This window comes from Oryx dammah, unplaced genomic scaffold (genome assembly GCF_014754425.2).
Source record: "Oryx dammah isolate SB20612 unplaced genomic scaffold, SCBI_Odam_1.1 HiC_scaffold_4, whole genome shotgun sequence".
Taxonomy (NCBI): Eukaryota; Metazoa; Chordata; class Mammalia; order Artiodactyla; family Bovidae; genus Oryx; species Oryx dammah.
The window spans coordinates 61,961,321-61,983,193 of NW_024070188.1; the positions used below are offsets into that span (position 1 = coordinate 61,961,321).

General features: G+C 36.3%; 1 protein-coding gene across 1 annotated transcript in view; it reads left to right on the top strand.

Moving 5' to 3' along the window:
- The window catches only part of PEX7 (peroxisomal biogenesis factor 7), a 73,141-nt gene that overhangs the window by 28,535 nt on the left and 22,733 nt on the right, over window positions 1-21,873 (top strand). Inside the window, exon 8 of the mRNA XM_040239313.1 lies at window positions 1,760-1,815. Within this exon, the coding sequence (XP_040095247.1) occupies window positions 1,760-1,815 (56 nt within the window). The remainder of the gene's footprint in view (window positions 1-1,759; window positions 1,816-21,873) is intronic.

The following is a 21,873-nucleotide window of genomic DNA, read 5'->3' on the forward strand; positions in this document are numbered from 1 at the left end:
ATATATGAATGTTCACAAAAGTTACAGAGTACAAAAAAATTTCCACTTTGTAAATAATAGAGATAACTTTTTTCTTCTGCCTCTCCTGAATTCGTCAGGTTATAAAGTGACTAACGTTAGTCTTCCAGCGTGTGTGTGTGTGTGTGTGTGTGTGTGTCTGTGTCTGTGTCTGTGTCTGTGTCTTGTGTCTGTGTGTCTGTGTGTCTGTGTCTGTGTCTCTGTGTGTGTGTGTGTGTGTGTAGGGTCTTTGTTTCTCCACGGGGGCCTTCTCTAGTTACGGCAGGCGGGGATGTCCAGCTGTTGTGTGTGTGTGTGTGTGTGAAGGGTCTTTGTTACCCCACGGGGGCCTCCTCTAGTTGCTGCAGGTGGGGCTATCTCACTGTGGTGGCTCCTCTTCTTATGGACCAATGGGCTCTAGAGTGCAGGCTTGGTAGTTGTGGTGCGTGGGCTTCATTGCCTGTGGGTAGCCTCCTGGACCAGGGTTCAAACATGTTTCCTGCGTTGGATTCTTAAGTGGATTCTTAACCACTGAACCACCAGGAAAGTCCTTCCCAGATTTTATTTAGGTAAATTTTGCTAAGTCACTGTGGAAAACATCTTATTAAGGGACATCTCCCAATTTCATTTTTGGTTTTTTACATTACAGATAAGTACCTTTTTGATCTTTTAATTAAGATAGTTATGTTATCCCTATTTTAAAAATTCTAAATTGCAGTTAATATTTAAATTTTTTCTGGTTATAACTCAAAATATGAGACCCAGTGCCCAGATTTTTTTTTTTTAATGGCACACAAATTTTGGTAGTTAAAAAATATTTTCTATATATACTTCATAGTTCTGAGAATGAAATAGGGTGAAATAGTGAAAGTGTTTTGCAAACTGTGAAGAACATTCAAATGGAAGTATATATGTGTATATAAACATTTAAAGTACTGGTAAGAAAGACGCTGAGGAAATAAAATTACAGTGGGCAGCCAGTTAAAAGATGTATATTGATACTTGTATATTACCTGTCCTTAAAATTTGCAATTTTTGATCTTGATATCATTTTCATTAAATGTGATATACAAATAGCATAAAAATTATTTTAAAACTTTTAACATTTAAATGTTTGATGCTTGTGCCTAATAGCAGTCATAAAATATATTACAAGATTGGTACATTATATAATTATATGTGTGAATCATCATACACTTATGGTCCTTTAGATTTGTAGAAGTTAATTTTGGATAGCCAATATGAAATTGTGCTTAATTTTTCTAGAATGGCAACATTTAGGGAATATTTAATTCTAAATAAGATTTAAAAAGCTTGAGAAATTACTTTCTTTGAAGAATGTAAAAACAACCATTTTTGCTGTAGGTGGATGCTTAAAAGACTAAAAGATTTTTGCCTTGAATTAAACCATAATAAGGTTTGGAAAAACACACTTAAAAAAAATTTTTTTTTTATTGTAGTATAGTTGAGTTACAATGTTGTGTTAGTTTCACGTGTACAACAAAGTGAATCAGTTATACGTATACATATATCCATTCTTTTTTTAGATTCTCTTCCCATATATGCCATTACAGAGTATTGAGTAGAGTTCTCTGTGCTATATAGTAGGTCCTTATTAGTTATCTATTTGACATATAATAGTGTCTGTATTTCTGACAGTCCTGTCTAGACATTGTAATAAAGTTCATGGGAATGATCTTATGAAGTACCATGTTACAATTACAGTTAACCTCAAAATTGACTTTTTTGTTTTCTTTTGTAGTTTTCACCATTTCATGCTTCTGTGCTGGCCTCTTGTTCCTATGATTTTACTGTAAGGTACAGTAGTTTTTGATATGTTTCATTGTAAAATACCAAGTACCATTTGCATCTTTATAACTTTTATTAAGGACATGTTTATTTTGCTAATATAAAAATAATCTGAGCTGGAGACATGAGAATATTTTCTACTGGAATTAATATTATATTTTCCTGTTTTTATGATCTAGTCACATGGATGAATGAATTCTTTATTATTTAAAGGTTTGCTTGATCTTTCTATTTAAGTCTTTTTTCCTGACTCTTCTTCCTAAAGTAATATCTTCCTATGCCATAGACTAACTAGCTAGTACCTTTTTAAATTTAGATTTCAAAAGTTGTGAAATCTTATTTGCTTAGGTCTAATTATATAAATCTTACTGCTAAAATTGATATAAAAAAACAACATGACTGTATGTATGTTTGTGGATGACTGTATGTATGTGTGTATACATGTGTATCTATGTATGAATATGTATATATGTATCTCTAATCATAGCCCCAGTTCTGATCCCATACCACACAGGGTTCATTCTACTTTTTCTCCTTTTCCAGATTTATAACTCCTGATTTTTATTATTTACAACAATTTTACTTACTTGCTATTCTAGAATTCTAGGAAAGTAGTTTGGAAATCACTTTGTATCAGTTCATAAAGATCTTTTTCATTCTGCATAATAACTCCTTTATGTACATATACTATATTCAGTTATTCTCCTATATATGGATATTTAACTTGTTTCAAGTATTTTATAAATAACAGTGCCACAATGAATAATAACCTTGTACGTGAGTATGTTCACATCACTAGAGAATTAGCTTCAGAATATATTCCCAGAAGTGGGATTGCTGAATTAAAAGGTAACGATATAAATATATATCTTCTGTTTTGTTATATATTTGTTATATATTCCTACCCATGAGGAATATTCCAGTTTCCATTCCAAGCAATATCCTGTTTCTCTACCATCTAAGGATCATTGATTCTTTAGAGGTTTCCAAGTTCATGATCATAACATCTATAAATATAGTTTTACATCTTCAAGTTCTGATGCCCCTAATTGATGTATCTGATTGCCTTGACAGATGCCTCTATTACAATGTTAAATAGTGTTATAGTGAAGTGAAATTCAGACATAAATTGAAGAAAATAGGGAAAACCACTAGACCATTCAGGTAGGACCTAAATTAAATCCCTTATGATTATACAGTGGAAGTGACAAAAGGATTCAAGGGAGTAGATCTGATAGAGTGCCTGATGAACTATGGACGGAGGTTTGTGACATTGTATAGGAGGCAGAGATCAAGACCATCTCCAAAGAAGAGAAATACAAAAAGGCAAAATGGTTGTCTGAGGTGGGCTTAGAAATAGCTGTGAATAGAAGAGAAGTGAAAGGTAAAGGAGAAAAGGAAAGATATACCATTTGAATGCAGAGTTCCAACAAACAGCAAGGAGAGATAAGAAAGCCTTCCTCACTGATCAGTGCAAAGAAATAGAGGAAAACAAAAAATGGGAAAGACTAGAGATCTCTTCAAGAAAATTAGAGATACCAAAGGAACAATTCATGTGAAGATGGGCACAATAAAGAACAAAAACGGTACGGACCTAACAGAAGCAGAAGATATTAAGAAGAGGTGGCAAGAATACACAGAAGAACTGTACAAAAAAGATCTTCATGACTCAGATAATCACGATGGTGTGATCACTAATCTAGAGCCAGACATCCTGGAATGTGAAGTCAAGTGGGCCTTAGAAAGTGTCACTATGAACAAAGCTAATGGAGGTGATGGAATTCCAGTTGTGCTACTGCAAATCCTAAAAGATGATGCTGTGAAAGTGCTGCACTCAATATGCCAGCAAAGTTGGAAAACTCAGCAGTGGCCACAGGACTGGAAAAGGTCAGTTTTCATTGCCATCCCAAAGAAAGACAATGCCAAAGAATGCTCAAACTACCACACAATTGCACTCATCTCACATGCTGGCAAAGTAATGCTCAAAATTCTCCAAGCCAGGCTTCAGCAATATGTGAACCGTGAACTTCCAGATGTTCAAGCTGGTTTTAGAAAAGGCAGAGGAACCAGAGATCAAATTGCCAATATCCGCTGGATCATTGAAAAAGCAAGAGTTCCAGAGAAACATCTACTTATGCTTTATTGACTATGCCAAAGCCTTTGAGTGTGTGGATCACAACAAACTGTGGAAAATTCTTCAAGAGATGGGAATACCAGACCACCTGACCTGCCTCTTGAGAAATCTGTGTGCAGGTCAGGAAGCAACAGTTAGAACTGGACATGGAACAACAGACTGGTTCCAAATAGGAAAAGGAGTATGTCAAGGCTATATATTGTCATTGTGCCTATTTAACTTATGTGCACAGTACATCATGAAAAACGCTCATGATGAAGCATTTGGATAGATGAAGCACATGCTGGAATCAAGATTGCTGGGAGAAATATCAGTAACCTCAGATATGCAGATGACACCATCCTTATGGCAGAAAGTGAAGAACTAAAGAGCCTCTTGATGAAAGTGAAAGAGGAGAGTGAAAAAGTTAGTTTAAAGCTCAACATTCAGAAAACTAAGATCATGGCATCCGGTCCCATCACTTCATGGCAAATAGATGGGGAAATAGTGGAAACAGTGTCAGACTTTATTTGTTTGGGCTCCAAAATCACTGCAGATGGTGACTGCAGCCATGAAACTGAAAGACGCTTATTCCTTGGAAGAAAAGTTATGACCAACCTAGACAGTATATTAAAAAGCAGAGACATTACTTTGCCAACAGAGGTCCATCTAGTCAAAGCTCTGGTTTTTCCAGTGGTCATGTATCGATGTGAGAGTTGGACTGTAAAGAAAGCTGAGCACTGAAGAATTGATGCTTTTGAACTGTGGTGTTGGAGAAGACTCTTGAGAGTCCCTTGGACTGCAATGAGATACAACCAGTCCATCCTAAAGGAAATCAGGTCCTGAATATTTATTGGAAGGACTGATGTTGAAGCTGAAACTCCAATACTTTAGCCACCTGATGAGAACTGACTCATTGGAAAAGACTCTGATGCTGGGAAAGATTGAACGCGGGAGGAGAAGGGGACGACAGAAAATGAGATGGTTGGGTGGCATCACCAACTCAATGGACATGAGTTTGGGTAAACTCCAGGAGTTAGTGATGGACAGAGAGGCCTGGCGTGCTGCGGTTCATAGAGTCACAAAGAGTCGGACCCGACTGAGCAACTGAACTGAAGTGAAGTGAAAGTGAAAGTTGCTCAGTCATGTCTGACTCTTTGCAATCCATGGACTATACCATGGAATTCTCCAAGCTGGAATACTGGAGTGGGTAGCCGTTCCCTTCTCCAGGATATCTTCCCAACCCAGGGATCGAACCCAGGTCTCCCACATTGCAGGTGGATTCTTTACCAGCTGAGCCACAAAGGAAGCCCAAGAATACTGGAGTGGGTAGTCTATCCTGTCTCCAGCGGATCTTCTCCACCCAGGAATTGAATCTGGGTCTCTTGCATTGCAGGCAGATTCTTTACCAACTGAGCTATCAGGGAGGACAAATGTTACAGAGAATGTCTTAATTCATGTGTTTAGTAAAAATGCCTCTAATGTTTCCCTGTTTAAAGAAGGATGCTGACTTTAAAACAAAGTGTATATTTATCATGCTAAGAAAGTATTTATCGATGCTTGTTTTGTTGAGTGTATTTTTTAAAAATCAGGAATGGGTCTTAAGATTTGTTGAAGGCTTTTTCAGCATCTATGGAGATGATCATGATTTTTCTTTTTTGAGCTATTCGTATGATTTGTTTTATTAATGGATCATTCTTAGACTAAATCGCTCCTATTCTTTGTATATCATTATCTTACACATAGAACAAGATATTTTGTTGGATTTTGTCTGCTAATACTTTTTTTAGAGCTTTTACATCAATATTCAGAGGTGATTTTGGCCTATATGTGTCTCTAACATATGTGTATCTCTAATCATACCCCTAATTCTGGACCCACACCACACAGGGTTTATGTAGGGATTTCAGTTTTTCTACATCTTCTGAACAATTTTTGCAATATAGAGGATATTTGGTTTTTGCAGCTTTGATAGACTTTCTTTGTGAAACCATCTGGGCATGGGTCTTTTTGTGGAGTACTTCTTGATAACTTTATTTCTTCTATGGGAATTTTTCTCTTAACTTTCTGCCTCTAACGTGATTGATCAGTTTAGGAAATTATCCTCTGCTTATGGGTTTTCACATTTATTTATACAAATGTATATAGTGTCATGACTTTTTAATTTATTCTGATTCAGTGGTATTTCTCTCTTATTATTTTTGATTTTGTATATATTTGTGATTTCTACTTTAACTTATCTAATGGTATGTTTATTTTGTTATTTTTTTCTTAAGCATACTAAATTTTGATTTGTTAATGAGAACTAATGTTTTTCTATTCAGTACCTCATTAATTATTGCCTTTATTTCCTTCTTGGTACTTTCTTTTGGCGTATTTTGTTATTTTCCACGTTTTGAACTGGGAATTTACATATTTTTATTCTTTCATCTTGTTAATAAAGTGTTTAAGACTATGAATTTTCTTCTAGTTTTTATTTCATTTGTAACCCATGAATTCTGATACATAATATTTTCATTATTGTTAAAAAATATGTCACTTCTATTTGTGTTTGATGTTTCTTCCAAGAGTTGTTTAGAAGGAAGTTATGTAATTTCTATATGAGAATACTTTTTAACTTTTGAAAATTTATGAGTAATTTCTAGTTTTATTGCATTGTGATCAGAGAATACTGTTTTTTAGTCATCCTGTTTTATGGGGGAGAACCTAATAAAAGGTCAAATTTTTGAATGTTACATATGCATTTGAGAAGGTTTAATCTCTGCTTTCACTTTGTAAAGTTAAATATATAACTATGCATATGGGCATGCTAAGTTGCTTCAGTTGTGTCTGACTCTTTGTGACCTTAACGACTGTGGCCCGCCAGGCTCCTCTGTCCATGGGATTTTCTGGGCAAGAATACTGGAATGGGTTGCCATGCCCTCCTCCAGGGTATTTTCCTCACCCAGGGATTGATACCAGGTCTCATATATCTCCTGCATTGGCAAGCAGGTTCTTTACCACTAGTGCCACCTTATAACCATAAATAAGCTCTACTAAGTAATTATGTTATTTGGATCATCTGTATCCTTTCTTATTCTTAGTTCACTTAATCTGTTTTGTACCAAGAGTGGAATATTAAAAAATCCTATTATCAGTGGGCCTCTATCTATGTCTCCCTGAATCTATTCTAGTTTTGATTTCATAAAGGCATATGCTGTATTATTTGGTGCATAAATATTTATAATATACATTTAGTGAACTGAAACTTTTAACATAAAAGAGAGTCTAACTTTGACACAGTTAATTGCTTTTAGTTTTAATTACAGTTTATCTCTTATCGATATCATTGCTCCTGCTTTCATGTTGTTTCCATCTTCCAGATACCTTTTTCTATATTTTTAATTTTTTTTGATCCATGTTGTTTTTGGTATGGCTCTCGTATAGAGCATATATTTGGGTTTTTCTCAGTGAACTAAATAAAAAATCTTTTTATTGTAATATGCAAGTTTAGTTTGTTGCTTACTCATGTCCAACTCTTTGTGACCCCATAGACTCTAGCCTGCCAGGCTCCTCTGTCCATGGTATTTTCCAGGCAAGAATACTGGAGTTGGTTGCCATTTCCTTCCTTCTCCAGGAGACCTTCCCCACCCAGGAATCAAATGGGTTTGTTGCATTGCAGGCAGATTCTTTACCAACTGATCCACCAGGGAAGCTTTAACTTATTCATATTTCTTGATAAAAATATGTTTGGTAGCAAGTCTGTTGTATTTTATGATGATTATTATGTCTTACGTTCTGTTTATTGTTCCTGTATGTGATATATTTTATGTTGTATTTTGATTTTTTGCTCTTTTATTTAAAAAATTATATTTAGATAAGTTTTTTTTTGCTTTGTTTTAGTGGTTGCCTTTGATTTTATAAGTTTTGTAATGCTTTTATTCCCTTTATTTTATTTACATTTGAAGGGAAAAAAAAACCAAAACAGTTCATTTAATTCTCATATCTGCTGCCTCTGGCAACCACTAATCTCTATTCTCTGTGTCTGTAAGCTTGTTTTGTTTTTGTTTATCTATATGGTTGCAGTTGGCACAATTGCATTCTTCTCTTATGGCTGAATAATATTCCATTGTATTCATATGTCACAATTTCTTTATCCTTTCATCTGTTGATGGACACTTCAGTTGTTTCCATATTTTGACTATTGTAAATAACACTGCGAGGAACATGGGGATACATATATCTTTTCATGTTAATGTTTTTGTTTCCTCCAGATAAAAATCCAGAACTGAAATTGTTCGATCATATGGTATTCTATTTTAAAATTTTCGAGGACTCTCTCTACTGTTTTCCATAGTGGCTACACTAATTTGCATTCCCACCAGTGATGCACTGTGGTTCCCATCCTTGCCAATACTTTTAACAGTAAGCTCATCAAAGCTTGTTCAATAGATTTATAGAACTTTATTTCCAGCCCTTCCTCTTCTCTGGGTATCCAGCGGATGGGGCTGAAAATTCCATCCCTTTAGTCACGTGAGACTATGTAAGGACTCCATCTTAAGTCACCTTATTAGCATAATCTCAGGTGTGCTCCAGAGGGAGTCCTCAAAAATAACAAATACATTCCTTTGTTCGGGCTTCCCTGGTGGCTCAGAGGTTAAAGCATCTGCCTGAGATGCGGGGGACCTGGGTTCCATCCCTGGGTCGGGAAGATCCGCTGGAGAAGGAAATGGCAGCCCATTCCAGTACTTTTACCTGGAAAATGCCATGGATGGAGGAGCCTGGTAGGCTACAGTCAATGGGATCGCAGAGTTGTACACGACTGAGCAACTTCACTTCACTTCCTTTATTCAGGAATTTCCAGGGGTTTTAGGAGCTCTGTGCCAGGAACTGCAGGTAAACATCAAATATAACTCTTACTGTGATATACTGATCTAAGTCAAGTTTTTCCTCGTGTCTCCAAATGCTTGTTTGGAGATATTAATTCCATTTAGAATGTTGTATTACAGTTTACACTTTGCTATTTATTTTTTTGAGGTGATCTTTTCTCAGGTGAATTGTTTGAGTTTATGACATCAATTTTAAAAAATTGGTTTTTTTTAACAATAGAGTAAGACTTTATATGTTTCTGCATATCTGTGTACAGGATTGATGCTTTAGGACTGGTAGCTTTCTTTCCTTTTAGTCTTCTTTTCCCTTTAAACTATTAACTTCCTAAAATACCACCTTGTGTCCTGTGCACTTTAAAATCTGTACTCTATTCTATGCTAAGCTTTGTTAGTATTTTCACTCATAGGATGGGCTTTCTCTTTGTGGTTGTAGCTTTAAATCAGTTTTTAACCTGATCCTAGCTCGTCTCTGTTCTATTCAGTTTTTCCTAAATTCCCCTTGCTGTTCAATAAAGCTTAGTTAGATCTAGAACATGGGAGAATGCACACTAAGATTCTGTTTTAATTTTTTTTACATGTAATTACAAGTTGGGATTTGTTAAAGGCCTGAGTTTTATTTGTTCTTTTTGCTGTTCTGTATTGGTTTTTGTGAGGATACACTAAGAGGTTTGGATTTACATGGCCTCATTACTTCAACTACCCAGTATTCCTTTCTCCTTTACTTCTAAGTCAGTATTTGATATGGCAGAAGCTATGTAACTTTGTTTGTGTGGAATGTAATTCTAATAGAATAAATTAAAACAGTGCCTGAGGAGGAATTACATGGCCTAACTCGGTTTTTTTGGACTGATCCAGTACAAGCAGGCAGACACACTGGGAAGTATAATCACACTAAATCTTCCATTTCTCAATTAAAAGGGTACCATGACCAATTTTTTAATATAATGGTCTGTATAAAATAGTATGGAGTGATTATAGAATTTTTAGCATGGGAGCCAAAAAATGGCAACATGGCAGACAGGAGGAAAACCTATCAGTTGTTCACCACCCGCCCCAAGCTCTTGCAGACTGCATCTGTGGAGCTAGATCATTGACTAGAGGTGAGGGCTGTAAGTATGGATTTGAAGGCCGTTAACTTAGATGATTTAGTCCAGAAGAATGCATCAATCAAAGGGAGATAAGTTTAGAGGAAGAAGGACAAACCAAACAAACAATCTCTAGGAGGGAATTAATGTTGGAAGGAAGAAGGGAATAGGTTACCCAAAACAAGAGGAGACCTCGGAGCATGTAGTATGTCAGAGAAACTGCAGGCGAGGATGTCAACCACACGTGGGTGGCCTAGGTAATGTGAGATCCTCCAGGTAGGCTAAACAAGACAAAGAGTGAGCTTGGAATCTTCTCTCTTACGTAGTGTCACTTGTAGGCTCAGATTTCTAAATATAGAATCCAGTTCTTGGATTTCAGAATCTCTTCTGGAGTTTGAAGCTGATTGCCAAAGCCTTGAAAACTGAACTGGGGGCATTAATCTTTGGACATCTTAAATCCATTTCACTGACCTTTTCTAATTAAAGGGGAAAACCTAGTGACTGCCTGTTCTTGCTTTTCAGAATTGTCATTATGGTCTTAATTGTCATTATGGTCTTAATTGTCATTATGATCTTAATTTTACTGACCACTCCCTGTCTTATGTATATACTTAAGTATCCCTAAACACACAGTTGGGAGATGCCTCACTTTTGTTGATGTAGGTTTATCTCAGGAATATTTGTCCAGACTGGGCTTTTGAGTGCAAACTGCAGTACTCCGAAATCTTGTAGGTACCTAACTATGCTCAGAAATCATTGCAGTTTTGTGGCACAGAGTCTTCCCTCCACTTTTTAATTGAAGTATAGTTGATTTATAATATTGTATTAGTTTCAGGTGTATTTCATAGTGATTCACTACTTTTATAGATTCTTTTTTCTCTCCACTTTTAAGAATTAGGCTTTGCTTTTTTCTGAATCCTGAGCAGGACTAGAGATTGGGGGATAGATGTTCAGTGCTTCTGGGGAGAGAGAGATGGCTAGGTCTTGGTTCTGTGACATACTGCAAAATCAAAAACATCACTGGTAAACATTTGGCAAGATTGTGATCATAATTAGGTAATGTGAGATCTTTAACATAGTTGAAAAAGACTTCAAATAGGCAATTTTGTCTATATAACTAGAGTTTAGGTTTCTTTACTATGAAAATGGAATGTCCTCACAAGCTTGCAAAGTTATTGAAGAATTGCATAGAAGGACATACTTGAAAATACTGTGCTAATTCTTTATCTGGGTTTCCAATCTTTACTTCTCTTCTTAAGTGACCTCCTCTGCCCTATTCCCTGCACTTTCAGCAAACCACCTTATCTCTCTCTTTAAAAAAAACTAATTGTAGGGCTCAAACACAAATTATCTTAATTTTTTCTGTGCTGTGCTCAGTCATTCAGTTGACTGTTTGTGACCCCATGTGTCCGACTCTTTGTGACCCCATGGACTGTAGCCCAACAGGCTCTTCTGTCCATGGGGATTCTTCAGGCAAGAATTCTGGGGTGGGTTGCCATGCCCTCCTCCAGGGGATCTTCCCCACCCAGGGATCGAACCCATGTCTCTCATGTCTCCTGTATTGGCAGGCGGGTTCTTTGCCATTTGAGCCACCAGGGAAGCCCTAATTTTCACTGCAAACCTGTAAATTTATCTAAATCTGTACCTATCCATTTCTTCTGTGCTAATCAGAACCTGTGCACATGAGCGGTTTTAATCCCATACACTTCTATGTCCTTCAGCACTTTTTTCCATTAAATGCCTTCTTTGTGTTGTATCATCAGTCTGCAACTCTCTACTGACTTTCTCCTCAACCTGTAACTTCTTCCTGTATCCTGTATTTTCCTTTAAGTTCTCTTTCCTTCTTAGCCAAGCTTTATTGTTGTTTATAGTTGCTAAAGTTGTGTCCGACTTTTTACAACTCCATGGACTGTAGCCCTCCTGACTCCTTTGTGTCTGGGATTTCCCAGGCAAAAATACTAGTGTTGCCATTTCTTTCTCCAGGGGATCTTCCCAAATCAGGGACTGAACCCGTGTCTCCTGTGTTGGCAGGCAGATTTTTTTTTTTTTTTTTTTTTACCACTGAGCCACCTGGGAAGCCCTAGCCAAGCTTTAGAGTCCCCTGAGGCTCCAGTCACCAAGGCCACAAAAGCTCTGCAGTCCTAGGGTGCTCTGCTTGGAGGTCTTACTTACCCTATCTCATTTGAATCTATAAAATGGATCCACATCACTGATTCAACAGGGCTAATTATCTTGAAAGATTTTTATGCTTTGGCTTTTGAAGTCATCTTGCAATAAGTGGCTTACTTGTGATGGATTATGATTTCTTGGCAATCATTATGCTTACTTAGGAATTTTTGTGAAGTAAAAAAAAATCCAACATAAAAATTGTTTTTAAATGGAATGAAATATTTAAATACAACACTTAACAATTAATAATGTTAAATTTATATGTACTTAATTAAAAATTGATTTTAATTGTCAGCTCTCAGACATTCCTGTAGATCCTTGAAAGCTTATAGTCCTATGCACTTAGGGCAATGTGTCCGTTTACTCCTAAGCCTAAAGCTGGCTTAGCCCCACTTCTTTACTGAAATTGCTCTGGCAGAAGCATCAGTGACCTCAATAATACCACATCCAGTCCACTCGTCAGCACTTGTTGTACTGGACCTTGTTGCTGTATTTCAAATTGTTGATCAGGCTTTCCTTCTTAAAACTCCTTACCTTAGGGATTCCATGTTCTTTTTTGTTTTTATTTTCTCATCCTCCCCAGCCCTTCCTTTCTGTACTTCATCATGGAATCTCTTTCTCTCCCCTTTAAACTTGGTAAACTCTGGCTCAGTATACTTCTACATATCCATTCTAGCTGATACTGCCCACCCGCCTTGTCCAGCTCTGATCTCTCTTGCCCAGCTCAGGCCCGCCTCTTCAGCACTCTGCTGGATGCAGGCACCGGAGTGTCCACACAGGCATCTCGTTCTTTGTTTCTTCACTTCCTTCACTCTGCAAGGTTTGCATATTCCTCTATGTTATTTGTCTCAGTTATTGAGAACAGTAGCCCTAGTCAGGTCTAAACCCTGGAGTTCTCCTTTTTTTCTATAAAATTGAGAAACACTTTCCCAGTCTGAAGTGGAGTAAAGAAAAACATTTAAACCCAGTTTCTTCACTGGCAGTATATAGAGACAAAATCATTTTTCTTCCAGAAATAGGATTTTAATATTAACATATAATTTTAGAAGAACTGGCGTCCCACCCCAATATTCTTGCCTGGACAGAGGCACCTGGCAATCTATAGTCCATAGGATCGCAGAGACAGACCACGACTGAAGCAGCTTAGCCTGCTTGCATAGCTACTACCATTCCATCTTCATACAGGATGTAACTAGAGGCTACTAATCATATATTCCAATATAGGGTTATCAAAGCCTTTCTTATGCAAAGGAAAATGGATAGAAAAAAAAATCATTTGAAGAACTTTTCATTTTTGAATGTATGTATATATGTATGCACATTTGTAACTCTCAATGCATGTTGAAAATATGACTTTTAATTGTACTAATTCGTTGTTTGACTTTTGTCTCTCATTACTTGTGAGTGGTGACCACGCATTGGAAAGGTCAGGAAAGGTGCATTTTGGGTAGATTTTTACTCCATGTGCTATTAGTTAAATTTATCCTCTGAAGAATTTTAAATCTCATTGGATTGATAATATTTTTAATGACAGAAAAATTATTTTAAAACAACAAAAAAAGATTTAAGACATAAGATGAGCAGTCACCTGTTTAGTCTTTTAGCACTGGTAATTTTACAGATAGCACTGTAGATTCTGTGTGGCTAGTTTCTCTAACATAGACTTTTCAAATATATATTTTCATTTACTTGTAAATTTATATTTTGTTCAGTTTTTAAGCTTTTAAAACAGTTTATATGGTGGGCATTATATCAAAACTGATGCTATGGCAAATATTTTAGTTTTATAAAATTCAAGTTCTATATTTTTTATGTGGGTAGATTATCATATCTAACTGGGAAAAGTTTTAAGTCCTTTCTTTACCTGTAGAGTAGCTCATTATATTTCATCAATTATGTAATAAAGATCTAAAAAAGTAATGTATAACATAGATTTGAAATTATTTAGTATAGTTGAGGTTAAATAAAAACTCCAGTCTTTTGGAAAAAATATCAGAACTCCCTTCAGCTGATAGGCAATATATTCTATAGAAATGCACATTGGTTCTTTCTAAACTTCACTCAGAATAGTACTTAATTTTAAAATATTTAATAGTGAATTATTTACATTCTTTTATGAATGTTATCATCATCGATGTTAGTCTGTTATCTTTCTTCTGATATACTCTCCATTAGGTTACTGCTTTTTCTGCCCAGACACATTTGCTATACCAGCCACACATAAGTATGGTTTGAGTTCTAAATGCTAGTATTTAGTTTTATACCTATAGATCATTTCATAAACACAGGCAGAAATCAACAAAGTAGATATGTATGAATCCAAGCAAAAGTAAAAGCTGCTATAATTATGTTTCTTCATTAGGAAGGACGTTTTGTCTCTTCCATGTATATAACAAATACTTCTCAGATAAAGATATAAGTTTCATAAATAGATAAAGCTAAAATTATTTGTCTCAAACATAGTAACACTTTTCTGTTTCAGGATAGTTTTATAAATATGCTAACTTTTAAAACATTTTAAAATCAGTTCACTTTGATAACAATAAAGCAAACAGCAGGGGGGTTTTTTTAGACTTTTTTGGACTTAGATTCTTTTTGCAAGAAAAATTTGAAGTGAATTTTAATTCCAGTGTTTTCAAACTGTACTTATCCACAGCTTATATGAAACTGTTTGCCCATACCAGCAGTTGTAATGTTTCCAACTGAATTGTTAAGCTCCTTTTTTGGATATAAAATGGTACAGTGCTTTTAAAATTTAGGCATATTTTACAGAATGGTTGTTATCTGCCAGCTATTGTAATAAATAGTTTGGGCTCTCTTGCTGAGGAAATGATAAAAGCAGACTTAAAGAGAAATAGAAGCACACAAAGGAACCTGAAGCATGTCAGTTGTGTTGGCATAGTGGGAGATATGTAGTCACAAAAACAGATGGGGGGTAGTGAAAGATATATTTGAATAGACTAACTATACCTTGAATAGACTAACTGCAGGTTGGCACATTCCCAGGTAACATAGGAGTTAGGACCACAGACTAACTCCTATGTGGTTAGCCAGATTGCTCTTTAATTCCTGTGTAAGTGTGAACATCTGTAAACTGGAGATTGTGATAGTACCTACAACGTTAAGATTGTTGTGAGGATTAGATGAGTTGATACACACAAATGCTGGCACATAGCAGACACTATATAAGTTTTTGCTACTATAGTCATTATTAGTATTGAATGGATGGTGACAGAAGAGCATCTGTATGGGGTTGGGGCCGACTCCAGGTCTAGTCTTCAAGGATAAGGTAATAATCTTTGCTTTATGGCCACACAGTCAGCCTCAACCTGGCCTTTGGTGGTCCTCTGCATCCCTGGAGTTCGGTTTCCAGTGAAACAGTGTGAAACTTGTCAGTGTGTTCTCTGATACATAACTTTTAAATTCAGAGTTCTAGCCTTGAGTTCTAAATATATATATATACACAAGGTAATAGTATTTTTAATCTGTGCTTCTCTTTTGTGTAGACCTGGTAATAACAGCATTTGAGTTTATTAACAGTTTATTATTCAGCATAGAACACAGGGAGGGCTGACCAGTGGTGTGGTGATAGATGTTTAACAGCCAGCTCTCTAGGTGAGCAGGGGAGCCTGATTTGTAGGGTTTGAAGTAGGAGTTCAGTGGTGTAAGTACTCCCCACATGGCAGGGTCAAGCTACCAGTATGATATGATGTTGGTAAACTTGAGGTCAAGAAGAGACGTGCACACCAGCTCTCACAAGCCAGTACACTCCACTGGGGCTGGCCCTAGACCTCCATGATTGCTGTGTTAATAATTGTTGACTTTTTAAAACTTCTGTAATTACCGGGTTCGCCAACCCAATGTATATTCCTTTTCATTGAAAAATACCTGAAAAGGAAGGGCATATACCAGATTAACTTTTACTCAAGCATTCTCTATCTCCTTTCCTTTCAGTGGCTTTCTGCCCCCTGGGCAGAATATTTTGCAGTGCTTCTTAGATTTCTAGAACTTTCATATTGTCTCCCTGGGCTTTCAGAAGAACATTCTTACCCTCCCATGGAGGTAACAGGGCCTGAGGGTTACTGTGGATGTTTTCCTAGTTATATTTACACTCTGCAGTTACACCTTTATTAATTCTTAGTGGGGACATAATTGATTTTGTGGCAGTGGTGGGCAACACTACCGGCGTTTGGTTGGCAGTAACCATGCAAAAGGTCCTACTGTGGTCGTGACAGTCCTTACAGTTATGAATTGCCTCCCCTTCTTCCAGTGTCAGAAGTGCTCCGATTTTTGAGTGGGGTAGGGCCAAGAGTAGCTGAGTCTTTAAATGCCAAAACTCCTTCCACATCTGTATCTGTTCTTACATTTTAAGTATTTTCACACAACACGACTGTGAGGGTGTGCCCATTTATCCAGAAGACAGTTGACTCAGATGGGAAGACTGACTGATGTCGCATAGGTGGCAAGTAATAGACCCAAACTTGAACCTAGACCTTATATTTCCAGTCTTTTTATATTACTTGATACCTGAAAATTTCTTGTTAGCCTAGGGTTCTTTTATTTCTGATTAAAATTGTTAAAAACTAGCAGAATCACAGAAACACTCAAATCCTGATGTCTGTGAAAGTCTCTCAGTCGTGTCCATCTCTTTGCAACCCCATGGACTATACAGTCCATGGAATTCTCCAGGCCAGAATACTGGAGTGGGTAGCCTATCCCTTCTTCAGTGGATTTTTCTGACCCAGGAATTGATCCAGGGTCTCCTACATTGCAGGCGGATTCTTTACCAACTGAGCTATCAGGGAAGCCCTCATGATATCTGTAGTTTATTTTTAGATAGTTCAGCAGAGATATTATTTTATATGCATATGTGTAGAGGGAGAAAAAGCAAATGTGGCAAAATCTTAACTGGTGAATCTCTATGAAGAGTATATGGATGTTCAATATATATTATTTGACTTTTTCTGTGGGTTGGTAATTCAAAATAAAAACATTTGAGAGAAAAATAAGCAGTGTTTGATCATGTAAAATAAAATTCTGAAAATGTTTCTTATTATCAATACTTTCTAATAAATTTGATAATTATAATGTTTAATTGTAAAATAAGATAAATAGCTTTATTATGTTGTGTAAGCATGAAAATGGCCTTTAGGTGAATTGTAGTAAATTTAAAAGCCTAACAAAGCAGCAGACACAGAAATACTTTTTATCTTTGTCACATTGACTCACTGGGGATTTGCCTTTATACAGTAAGTGTCTTAACTTTGGTGTGCATGACAGCCTTCTTTTTTGATCCTTATGATTATTAACACAGAGATTTCCACGAGCAGATACTTCTCTTTCTTCCCCTTCCCCATAAAAAAAAGGTCAGCCAAAGCAAACAGATAGTATAGCTGAATATGTACTCTGTCTCATAAACCTTTCATTTCAACTTTACCCAGTCCCCCTTACTCACAAAAAAAAAGGTCAGTCAAAGTAAATAGATGAGAAATGTGAGGAGCTGAACGTGAACGCCTGTGCAGCTTCACATGATCATTTTACTTCATCTTTTTCAGACAGTTGCTTTTAGTTCCTCTACATTTGTTACTCCAACCACAAGAAATTGTGTGGCTAACCATAGGATGCTAAGTGTTGGTTTGTCGGAACAGATTCTTAAAATGATCAGAGTTGTTGAGTGTTCCATTCCTTTCAGAGATCTTAGGTATAATATGTTTGTAGCTCTCACCACATTTTTTGCTTTGTGACAAAGGTTCACTAAACTTCATCCCTGGTATTAAGAAAGCATCTTAATGTAGTCGTCTCTGGTTTGCTTTTTTAATAATGAGAATATTTGCATTCACATGTTTCTTTAATTCTTGCAAGGATATTTTAGTGCTGAATATATTTTGTGTTAGTAAAGCATGTTGTCTGATTACAGGGTAGGACTCATCTCTTTCTTCATTTTGTCCCTGGCACCTGGGGTGTGGATATACTAACATAATTGTTTATAAATACAAGTGAATTTAAATTATATGAAAATTTATGATATCCTTTGGTCACTCTGACCTTAAGAGCCTGCAAGCAGTTGTATATAAATTAGGTTTTCACTTTGTATTTTAAGTAGTAATTCATAAAACTGAATTTAAAGTAGAAAGTCATACTGTGATAAAAAATATTTTTCAAGGAGAAAACTTGCTGTTCTCTTGTGTTTAACATATGTGTGTGCTTAGTCACTAATGACTCAATTGCAAAATCTTACTATTGAACAAATTTGGAATCTTTTATTGATATCCTGATTGTCAACTGAAGTTATAGAAATATATTTTTGTCTTTTTCTACAGTTAATTGTAATATGCACTTTACTGTTCTTTCTCTTTAAGCTTTATATACCTAATGGTTAAGATATTTGTAGGTATAAACCAGTAACTCTCGAACTTGTTAGTATGTTCCCAAAGATTTTTTCCATTTGACTTGTTTAAATTAGAAAATTCTTAAGGTAATTATTGTCATACTGGAAAGATCTTTTGATGAAGTGAAGCATAAATTTGCTAGTTAAATGCTGGGTGAAAAAATGAAAATAATTTCCTATAAAATGAAACAACATATTAGGAAAAAAACTTGTAAGACTTCAGATTTTAAGTACCTTGATTCATAACTGCAGAACAATTTTCAGAATTATTTATTACTAACATTTTTCTGTAAGAATCACCAAATCCATGTCTAATTCATAACCTAATGCAAGTGCATGAAGAAATAGATCTAAAAGGCGTGAGGAATGTTAAGCCTTAGCTTAATGCAGTAGAAGTCACCGCTTTGAACTTTGAATTGTGCTGATTAGTTCCAACAGAAAATTTATGGATTTTTTGTCAGTTAATTTGCATTATAATTTAAAAATTCTGTTGTGTAGTGTCAGAAAGGCAACTGACTGGATTTTGTTGTATATATTTATACAACATCTAATGTAGATGTTGCTTTGCTTCATCTTCCATAGTAGGAAGTCAAAAGATAAAAATATAAAAATGAAAATAATCAGTGATTTCTGTATATATATTATTTAGAAATATGGAATAAAATATCAGAAGAAACAGCTAAAAGAATTTAAAGTGATTGCCTCTGAGGTGAAGGGTTGAGGAGGTACATCGGGAAACATCTGCTCTTTGTCATGAACCTTGCAGAAGTAATGGACTTAATCTGTGCAATTATCATTTTTAAGAAAAGGGTTATAGAGCAGAGAACCTCAGTGTTTTCTTCTGTTAGTTATTTGCATGCATAGTAAGTCTTTATTTTGAACAATGGGGTACTACCTGTCAGCTGTTAAGTTACTCTGTTCCCAGAGGACTCAGGGATAAATAATTCACCCTTGAGATCTGTCCTGAAACCCTAGTCTAGAATGTGCCAGCACTAAATGTTCTCAAATTGAATTCTTAGAGATTTGACCTAATAGATTGAACTGTATAGAGAATGCAAAGAAATAGAGGAAGACAATACAGAGAATAAAAACCAATGATTATTACCTGTTTTCATCTTAAAACAAAGTTCAGTAGCATCCCTTTTCTTTCTCCACTATTAGATCCTGTGTTTGTGTGTGTGTGTGTGTGTGTGTGTGTGTGCACGTGCTTCATGCGTGTGTGCTTGCATGCAAGTGTGAAACAGAAACCATCTTGAGCTAGCTTCAGTATAAAGGGAATATTTCTCAAAATAACTATTCTCATGAGGTTCTCAACCTGTACTGTACATTATAATCACCTGGAGAATGTTTGCACCTTCCAGTGCCTGAGGTGCACCTGGGATGAATTAGTTTCTCAATTGATTCCAGTAGTCAGGGTCGAGAACCACTGCCCTGTTAGCCTCCCTTTCTGCTAAGATTGCTGCTGTTTCGAATGGGAATTTGTCACATTGGTATCTTGAAATAAGTTCTTAAGAAGTACTGCTTTGGATGGTGATTCCCAAACCTAGTTGGTTGAGCATCAGGTTCATTTCTGATCTACTCAGAATTTTCAGGAAAAAATTCCTCAGCAAAACTGGGAAGTGTGTATTTTTTGAATGTCTGATATAAGGAGTTTTTGGTCCATCATTTGGGAACCAGGTCTAAAGGTGATTTAAACGTTACCTTATTTGTGAGGTTGGCCTTTGTTATTTCTCTATCTTGTCCTTTATATCCTCACTTAATTTTCTTATTCATCCATTCATGGAACATTCTTCGGGTGTCCTTGTGTGAGACAGACATTTTTACACATGCAAGAAATACAAATAGGATACTGCCCCTGAATTCAAGGAGGCTACTAGAGGAAAATGTGCTGTGCTTAGTCACATCTGACTCTGTGACTCCATGGATTGTAGCCCGCCAGGCTCCTCTGTCCATGGGGATTCTCCAGACAAGAATACTGGAGTGGGTTGCCATGCCCTCTTCCAGGGGATCTTCCCAACCCAGGGATTGAACTCAGGTCTCCCGCATTGCAGGCAGATCTTTGACCATCTGAGCTACCAGGGAAGCCCAAGAACACTGGAGTTGGCCTGTCCCTTCTCCAGGGGATCTTCCCGACCCAGGAATCGAACTGGGGTCTCCTGCGTTGTAGATGGATTCTTTACCAGCTGAGGTACCAGGGAATCCCCACTAAAGGACAATAGGTCTGTAAATAAATGTATAGCGGAAGCATTGTAAGTATTATGCTGGAAGCCAGAAACATGGGAGTCAGTCTTGATTTCTTCTGTCCTATTAATTCTGCCTAAATTTATTTCCATCCTACCAGCCTTTCTTCATCATCACTGCTAGCACCTTAAATCCAAGCTGCTTTTTCTGCTTTCCACCTGGCTATCTCCTCAACCTTCGGATTTCAGCTCGGGGTCACTTTACTCGTGAATTCATTCTTACATCCTTCTTCGTTGTCTTTTGGGGGTACTTGTCAATTGCAATTACATTTGTGCTTTTGTGATTTTTTTTTTAATGTCAGTCTATCCCACTGGACAATGAGCTGCAGGAAGTCTGAGGTCAGCTCTCTTGCTTCTGGTGCTTGTACCTGGCATATTCTAGGACTTACAAATTGTTGAATAAATAAGTAATTAAATAATGAGGAAAGAAGCTGTTGTGACATTTTTGCTCATCACTCTAGAGTCTGCTAGTCCCAAACAGTGCAAACAGAGGGACTTATAATGGTGCAGTTTGCTTAAAATTTTAAAAACACGAGAAGACCATGAGTGGTCTTCTGATCCCTAAAACATTAAATTATGAGCAGTTTGCAAACAAAAGCCTCATAATTAAGTAATTACTAATTAATTAAAACTAATGTACATATAAGACATTGAAAAGTTGCCAAAGCATTTCCCCATCTTTTTCTTGAAGTTAGGAAAGACAAAGAGTTAATAACTCCAAAGTTGAAAACAGAAAAGGAAAAGAAAGAACTTTGAAAAATATTTTAAACCTGCTGAACTCACCTATAGGCTAAATTTCAAAAGCATTAGTATAGAGATTTCACATTACATTTAAAGTAAAAAGTAATTTTGGCTTAATTTTTGAAATAATTTTGATGTTTTGTTTAGACACAATACTACATGTTTGCTGTGTTCATGAACTGTAGAGTCAGAGGCAAAAAGAAACTCAACCCAGACATTGTACTATGATGAATTTTTCTTTTTCCATCTCCAGTTTAAATGAAAAATGTTCCTACAGTTCTGTAATATTTTTAATCGTTGGAGGCCTTTCCAGTGTATTTACTTCCCATGAGTCAGTGATTTCATCAGCAAAGAGACAAAAAGGCACCAAGTAGTATGTGTGCTAGACCAAAACAAACATTTCACTTAAAAATAATACGTCTTACTTGACCACTTAATGATACATGTGGCCTGACTTCTCCCA